At 54.0% G+C, this 8,453-nt stretch overlaps 1 protein-coding gene across 1 annotated transcript; it reads right to left on the minus strand.

The window, feature by feature from the left end:
- Positions 1 to 838: 838 nt before the first annotated feature.
- DKK4 (dickkopf Wnt signaling pathway inhibitor 4) lies at positions 839 to 5,425 on the minus strand. Its single transcript, XM_087703759.1, has 4 exons — positions 5,050 to 5,425; positions 4,107 to 4,260; positions 2,020 to 2,169; positions 839 to 1,318 (listed from the first exon to the last, which is right to left on the minus strand). Exons 1-4 carry the CDS (start codon positions 5,158 to 5,160, stop codon positions 1,065 to 1,067), a joined length of 669 nt encoding a protein of 222 aa, XP_087559885.1. The 5' UTR covers positions 5,161 to 5,425; the 3' UTR covers positions 839 to 1,064.
- Positions 5,426 to 8,453: the final 3,028 nt, after the last annotated feature.

Raw genomic sequence — 8,453 nt, forward strand, 5'->3', positions numbered from 1 at the left:
GGAAGAGGGGGGATGGAGGGGGACGAAGCTCCCATCTCACACCCAGGCCCAGCTGGAGGGGGGAGGGGTGGCCCTCAGCTGGGGCAATGGACAGCAGAGAGTAACCATCTGAGCAAATCCTCTCTCTGCAGGGAGCTCACACCAGCCTCGTTCCCTGCAGCTCTCAAGTTACTGAGTGGGAGGAGGGGCTTTGTCCATTGCATTAGGCCAGATACCAGCCTGTCTAGAACAGGGCCGTGCAAGCAGCCGGCGAGCGTTCACGCACAACTCCGTTTGTGTAAGTGGCAGGCACTCACGCCAAGTGACGCTCCCATTGTGTGAGTGGTGCATCTGCCGCTTATGCCAATGGAGCTTCATGCACAGGCACAAGTACCCACCGCTTGTACAAACGCCACTCACATGGCGTTTCCCCTTCCTTCCCCCCCCCCCCCCAGTCTGCAAAGCTGGAAAGGTTGGGGGCCGCTGCATCAGGCACGAGGGTTAAAAGAACCAGGGAAGGACTTCTGTTTATGTCTGAACCCAAAAGAGAAGTGGGGAGAGAGAATGTTGATCAGATCTTGGCTGCTTATCAGCAAGTCTGGCATAAAGGGGGCATTCCGAAGGAACTGGGGCTCTATTTCCGTTGCCTTTTGTCCGTTCGTAGCATGGTAGGGTGCAAAAGTCAAATGTTGACTGGCCTCCTGCCTCCAGCCCCCACCCCATCACAACCCTACCAAAATCAATGCATCCCCCCCCCCACCAGCTGCTGATACTCAAAAGGGGGGAAAGGAACAGGAGGAATCTGTTGATTGCTTTACTTAGAGTGCCTCGAACACAGGTAATCAGGATGCCTCACCCCAGGTATAAGACAAGACAAGAGCAGAAATGGAGGCAGCAAAGTCCATGCTGGTTAATTTCCTGCCGGCTGAAGTACGGGGGTAACACAGGGACAAGTAAAGTCCTAAGGGGCGCAATGTCCGTGAAGGCGGGTGTGCAACCAGTCGGCCCACGTGGGGTCTGATCCCTGCGCTTTGCTTTGCTTCAGGCTCCCTCTGCTTCTGCCCTCTTCCAGGCTCACGGCCTCCTCAGTTGCTGCGGCAGACCCGCAGGCGAGCTCTCTGTGGGGCGCCCCAGATGGGCCGCTGACAAACCAGGCCGGGTGCGCAACCGCAACGCTGGAAGATTTCGGGGCTTGGCACCCCGCCATCCTTCTGCCCTCGCCCAGAACACACGGCGCCTTCGGGGAGAACAGGTTTGCAGATCTTGGCCCAGAAGTGGCGGGCGCAGCAGTGCCCTTGGCTGCAGTCGGAGGTCCGGAGGCAGCGCTCCCCCATGCCAGCTGTGAGAAGAGGCAAAGAGGGCTCAGGGGTCTCCTAGAAGCAAACCCTGGAGCCTGCATTGCTGGGTGACAATTAAGTTGAACTATGCTGGCTGGGGAATTCTGGAAGTTGAAGTCCACCAGTCTTAACGTTGCCATGTTTGAAGACCTCTGGTCTGCCAGATCTGGATTACCAACCTCCAGGCATTCCCAGTTGGTAGGATGGTTTTCTGCCCCATGGCAGCCACCTGGTCAAGTTGCCTGCTGCTCTGCCCACCTGTCATGTGACCCTGCCCAGCATCCTAGCATGCACAACCTGGGCTCCTCCTGGCCCCCACCAGCCTTCAAAAGAGCACGATCCATGGTGTGTTTTTAAGGAACGAAGGTCTGGCTGTGCCCCTGTGTCTCTGGACCCCAGAGTGGGCAGTGGCCCTGCTGTTGCCTCCACAAGACAAGACCCCCCCCCCTCACTCTTGCATCTGCAAGCAAAAGGGATTCACCTCTGTCACATTTCAGATTTAATGCAATGGGGCCACCTCTTCCCCACTGCCAAATGATTAATCACCCCTCCCCCAACTGGGCTTTCCGGTAACAAGATGGTTTTAGGTTGAAAAAGTCCAAACTTCCCTCCATAAATGATCGGTCTTTAAAGACTCTCCTAATTCTCCTGGATCCTCTCTCCCTCACATGCTTGCAAGAGACCCTCCTGCTCCCTCTCTTACCTGGACTACGTGGCTTCGGCCGAGATCCCTCCTTCCGGACATGGCTGGCTTGAGCTGGACGTGGCCGCCGTTCCTTGGCACTCAAGTCAGCATGTCTGCCGTCTCTCTGCTCCTCAGCCAAGGGCATCCTTTCCACCTGGGCACACACTTCTGGCATCAGAAAGAGGAGTCTCGGGTTAAAAGGGTCCAGTTGGGCACCAAACACAGGAGAGGCTTCCTTTGCCCCCCCCTGCCCCCCCATGGCATCCCTCCCAGCCTGTTTGGCAAGAGGTTCAGAGTACATGAGTTGATAGGGGCTCAGTCCTTTTGGCATTCCAAAAATGGTTAGAAAAATCCCCTCTGCCTGTCCTCTTTCCCCTTGCACAAGATAATTTTCTTTCAACCCGTCACACCCAAGTCCAGCTGGTCAACAGGCGGGCAGGATCAAGGCCTGCCGTTTATTCCTGATGGCTCAGTCCGGCCATAGGCTGGTGATCCCTAGGTGGGTTGGAATCACAGGAAGCCCCTCCACCAGGGATGAAATCCAGCAGGTTCTGACAGGTTCTGGAGAACCACTAGTGGAAATTTTGAGTAGTTTGAAGAACCGGCAAATACCACCTCTGGCTGGCCCCGCCCCCATCTATCTTCTGCCTCCCACATCCCAGCTGATCGGGAGGAAATGGGGATTTTGCAGTATCCTTCCCCTGTCACCAAGCCACGCCCACCAGACCTCGCCACGCCCACCAAGCCATGCCCATAGAATTGGTAGTAAAACAATTTGAATTTCACCACTGCCCTCCACCCATAAGGTGGATCACAGGGGACCCTCTGCGACAGTGACGTGCGGTGAGAGTTACCATTGATGAGGCAAGAGTGCAGCAGCGGCGAGAAGCAACATCCGTTGCTGTGTCCGACAGGCATCTCACATTTATGGCGGACATAAAAGTGAGACACCTGTCAGACACAGCGGCGGGGGTGTTGCTTCTCGACGCTGCCGCGCTCTGCCACCTCGGCCCCCCCTCCTCCATTCCCGCTGACATTCCAAAAGGACATTCCAAAAGTATGCCGCCAAGGAGCAGCAGAGCCAGGCTCATTGCCACTCAGGTGGCCCCCACTGCCAGCAGCTTGGGTGTCCCGGCTCTGTCCAAGCTGCTTGCCGTCGCGCTCCACCGCCTTGCCCCCCCCCCGCCTCCTCCGACGAACAATCCTGCTGCCCCGGCCTGCAGCCAGCCCAGCACTGAGCGGGGAGGAGGAGGAGAAGAGCGGTGAGTCCTTGTGCCGGCTGGCCGGCCAGGCGGGGAGCAGGTCGGGTGGGGAGTGGGTGGGCTGGCTGGCTGGGGAGGGGGGATCATGGCCGCTCAGGCGGCCCCCTCCCCAGCCAGCCAGCCCACCCACCTCGCCCCACCTGCTCCCCGCCTGGCTGGCTGGCCGGCACAAGCATTCACCGCTCTCCTCCTCCTCCTCCTCCTCCTCCTCCTCCTCCTCCCCCCCCCCTGCTCGGTGCTGGGCTGGCTGCAGGCCGGGGCAAGCCGCCCAGTAGAAAATGCCGGGCAGAGAAGAAATTACTGCTGAGGAAATGGCGGCTGGCGGCCCAGAGTAACCTCTCCAGATTCAGAATCACTCTCGATTGCGCAGTCGCTCAAGTGCAAGACATTATTCGCTGCTCCCAGATCCGGAGGCGGGAGAATCAGTGCCTCCTTTGCATATGAAATTTTTTGCTTTTTAACTCTTTCTTAACTATTAAAAGGCGAAAAATTCCTTATGCACAGGAGGCCCCGAGTTCTCTGGCCTCCTCCTATAGTTAACACTGAGAGCAGAAACCAAGTCACTGTGACTTGAAATCTGGTAGCAACTATCCTGGCTTTAATTATTTTTAAAAAATTCTTTAAAATTCTTTCCTTTCCCTCAGGAGACTGGTGAGGCTCCGCCTCCCCTGCCTCTAGTGACTGCACGTCGCTGCTCTGCGAGAGATCAGACCTTGCCCAGATAGGGAGCAAGTGGATACTGCCCGCCCGCTCCCCACCGTCTCAGCCCCCCATCTCAGTCTAGTCTCCCCCCTCTAAGCCTGGGGGAAGGCTCCTGGAGGGGCTGTGGGGGCTAGGACTTACCATTGATACAGATGGTCCCCGGGCAACACATCCCATTTCCCTGGCACCTCCTCCGTAAACCCTGGCAGGGAGCACAGAACGGCAGCTGCTCCTCTTGGGGCTTGTAACAATATTTCCCCACCCGGCAATCTTTGTCTGTCGAGCATTGGGTGCCCTAGAGAAAGGAGGGAGGGAGGAGTGTTAGAAGACCCCTGGGATGGGGAGAAAGAGAGAGAGAACCAGCAAGAAGCAAGATTGAGAGGGGCAACGTCTCAGTCCAAGAGCTTGCCAGGAAAGGAGGGAGTGGGGGGCTGATCTAAATTGGGGTACAAGGTACAGACCAGGGAGTCCAAGCTGGAAGCTATCCAAAAGGGGTTCATTAGAGGAAATGACGGTGCTCTGGGATCCTTCCCTAAGTCATGGCTGACCCTTTCTGCCTGGGGAGGGGGGCTCTTTATCCTAGTAAGAATCCTCTGCAGAGGCCTGGAGCAGGAGGGGCTGGGGAGGGGCAGCCTCTTAAATCCCCTCCTTTTTTTAAAGTTAAAAGATGTGGTCCAGGTTAGCTCAAACAGGCATGCCCCCCCCCATGTTTTCATCCCCCCCCCAATAGGAGTACTTAAGTAGGAGGGAGGGAAGTCTGCCACATTCAGCAAGGTATCCTAAAGCAGGAGAGTGGTTGATCCCCAGGCTAAACTCCTCAGTCCCAGTGTTTGCTTTTAGCTACTGGAGAACAGTTGGATGGTTCCCTGAGCAGACCCCCCTCCCCCAACAGAAAGTGGGGGGGGAATGAAGGGAGATTCCCCAGGGCCAATTCACACCCATATCCAAGGTGTCCCATGCATTTCAGACTCCCGAGTGAGGCCCTCCATGGTAGCAGAATCTATCCAAAAATCAGACTTCTGCTCAGCGCAGCCTCCTCTCCTCTGAAGCCTCCTTCGCAACCGGCTCCCACAAAACCTCTCACCTTCCTGGAGCCGGACACTTCAGCCGAGCCCCTGATGGTATTGAAGTCGAGAACCAGAGCAGTCAAAGGGGAGCAGAGGCAGGTGAGCCCCAGAAGGAAGGTGGCCTCCATCTTCTGCCCTGCAGGACTTTGGTAGTCTCTGGAGCTCCTTGGAAGCTTTGAAGTTCCCAGAGCTAAAACATCACTCGGGGGTCCCTTTCCTGAAGCACCTGGGCCAGGTTGCTGTGGGAAGGATGCTCTGCCTCTGAGAGATGAAGGAGTTAACCTCCCTCTAGGGCCTTTCCACCACCTTATTTATAGGGACCTGCTTCCCTTTTCCTTCCTCTCTGGACCCCCCAGTCTCCCAAAATCCCTTTGATCACTACTTCAAAACAAAACATTCAAAGGGATCTGGAGGGAAGCAGGCCAGCAGAGGCCAGCCCCTCCTCCTCCTCCTCCTCCTCCTCCCCCCAACCATCCCTAATTACAGCATATCAAAGTCAGTTCAAAGAGCCAGAGAGAGCAGCGGATGTAGGTATCAAAGGCACCTGTTGGTAATCACCTGTATTTCCTGGTCTTTGTAATCCCTTGCAAAAGTGGTTTTGTTCCCAGATCTCCTTTCACAGCTGACGGATGATTCACTTGGCCACACTGGGGTGGGAAGGAAGAGGAGGCCGGGCGACACGGAGCAGCGTTTTCAGCTTTCGGCAGCTGCCCAGGGACACCTGCTGCAGCCACCCGGGCCCTCCTTTGAAGGAAGCGCCCCTTCCCCTGGCCACTAATGCGCCTATTGTTTTCCAGAATTAAGGCGACGCTTCCTGGGTCTTTCGGGGCTTAATACCAGGCAAATCGTAGGTGACATGGGAAAGACTTGATATCGCAAACTGAAACGAAACCGTTTGACCTGTCAAACGGTCAACTGTCTCTGGCTCTAAGCTCAGCCAGACTGGGCCACAAGTGGCCACCCGCTGCTCCCTCAACGTTCAAAGTAAGTCCGTGGGGAAGAACCCACCGTTCCCTTCCTCTCCCACCCTACCCCACTCTGAACAGTCAGATCTCCGTTCAGCCGAGGGGGGCCCTTCTAGAAATTCATTTCCTTGGTGGGGGGGGTCTGCAGATCAAATGTTGTCATCCTTGTTTGGTTGATGCTTTGCCCCCTTGGCCTCGGTGTCACTTCAGGCCCCCGAAACGAACCCCCTGTGTATTAACCCTGTGACTAAATCTACATCACCGCTTTCCAAGTCCTAAAATCCCTCTGGGGGCTTAGCTAAGTTCACATCCTGCTGATTCAAAGATACCAGACATTCTGACTTCCTTCTCCAAAGTTCGGGAGATGTGCCTGCATCCCAAACTGTTTATAGCCTGCGGTGCCTCGGGGAAGGAGGGAGGATTAGTGGCCAATTGGACATTAGCAATGACTTGGGGGGGGGGGCTCTTCCAAGGCCTCTCAGAGTAATATTTATCTCCCCCACTTAATGTTTCCACTCACCCCTGTCCACTTGGTTACTCTATCACAGCCTCAAAATTAAAGAATTAATTTCTAAAATAACTAATTTTCTAAAAATTGTTCACTGAATTATTTTTTAAAAATGAGGGGGAAAGAATGACCAAGTAAATGATCATATTCAAATTTCCCATTCTTCCAACTGATGTATGATATTTATGCATTTAATTTTGGGGGTATGTGTTTATTTTGACATTTTCCTGTTAAAAGCAATCTTCTAAATACTTATATTTGTTGGTTATTATCTATAAAAACTGTTCCTGACATGGGTCCAGGCCACTGGAGGAAGTGTCTCAGCCCAGTGGGATTAGCCTGTGGGACTTGTTCTGGCAGAAGGGACCTGCTGCTGACCCCCTCGACGGAGGAAATCCATGAGAAGGGCCTTCTCTGCCGCAGCCCCTGCCCGCCCCAGGTGAGACTCACCCGCAACTCCTGGCTCTGTCGATTGGCCCGGGGCCCGGATGAGGGAGGGTCATTTTGGGGTCGGTTAGTAGATTAGGAGATCCTACCTGAGGGGCACACAACTGGAGTTTGTAGTATCAACATGGACTTTGTATTTGCTAACAGAGTGATTTTGTACTTTGATTTGATTAATGTTTCTCTTTTTAAATTATAATGTTTGATTGTTTGATTGATAACTTCTAAGAGTCCTAAACTTCAAAATAAAAACTTCTTTGTTTCCCAGGCCAAGGGAGGGTGGGATGTCTGGAATTCTGGTAAGAAAAAGCCTTTGAGAGCTAATTCTTATCTGGCGAACCCCAAACCACCTTCCAGGACTTCTTTTCTTCATTCATGTTTTAAATGTAGCGCTCCTGCTTTGGTCAGATCTCATTTAAAGGGACATGTGTGTTGTCACATGTAATATGTTTTAACTCATCAGCTCTGCCATCTTCGCCACACTTGCTGGCATCCTGCCATAAACGGGGGGAGGGGGGAATTTGGGGACGTTTGTTTTTGTTTTGTTTTGCCTTTATTTGTATGCCGCCCTTTTCCCTGGGGGGACTCAGGGCGGCTCACAATTCAAAAGAGGGAGGGGGAGAAGACAAACAATAGACAATACAGCATGTTAAAAAGAAAACACAACAATCGCACAATTCGAGTGGGGCTACAATCTTAACCCCAGGCCAGCCGGGACAGCCAGATCTTTAAAGCAGCGCGGAAGGACTGGAGGGTGGTGAGGGTCCGAATCTCCACGGGGAGTTCGTTCCAAAGGGACGGAGCAGCCACCGAGAAGGCTCTCCTCCGGGTAGTTGCCAGTTTGCACTGGCTAGAAGATGGAATTCGGAGGAGGCCTAATCGATGCGATCGAATCGGTCTAGTGGAGGTAATTGGCAGTAGGCGGTCTCTCAAGCACGTTGTGCAGGAGAGGAGGAGGAGGATGTAAGAGGGGGAGGGGAAGACACTGACAGGAACCAGAGGTGTCAAATCAGATAAATGCAGCCTCCCCAAGGCTGCCTGGCCTGGGAAAGAACGTGAAACCTCTTCAAGATGTCCCTAACATCAAACTGGAATGCTATTGGCCACCCAAAATCTGGACAAGGAGGGAGGGCCACAGACCGGGAAAAACATGTAACATTTGCACGGGAATACTCATAACTGGCCTCACTTTTGCTGCAACCGGTAATCCTTAGCAGAAGAACCTATCATTTCAATCAAATGGGAGTCAAGGGTCTCTCTTTCCTAGGGACCCAGCTGGGGCAGGTGTAACATTAGGCTAGGAATGTTGGCTCACGAGAGCAACCAAGAGGAGAATCGAGGCATGGGGACAAGCAGCAGCTAACCCCATGGCTGCCACTTGTCCAGCCCAATTCCAAACGGGCCATGGCCCAGGACCAGGTCACAACCCGGGGCTGGGGACCCCTGGTCCATTAGACACCTTGTTTTGACACCTTGAGCTGTTTGGGAAATAAACAAACAAAGG

This window comes from Thamnophis sirtalis, unplaced genomic scaffold (assembly GCF_051295495.1).
Source record: "Thamnophis sirtalis isolate CommonGarterSnake01/CBP01778 unplaced genomic scaffold, rThaSir2_p1.2 scaffold_2, whole genome shotgun sequence".
NCBI classification, from domain to species: domain Eukaryota; kingdom Metazoa; phylum Chordata; class Lepidosauria; order Squamata; family Natricidae; genus Thamnophis; species Thamnophis sirtalis.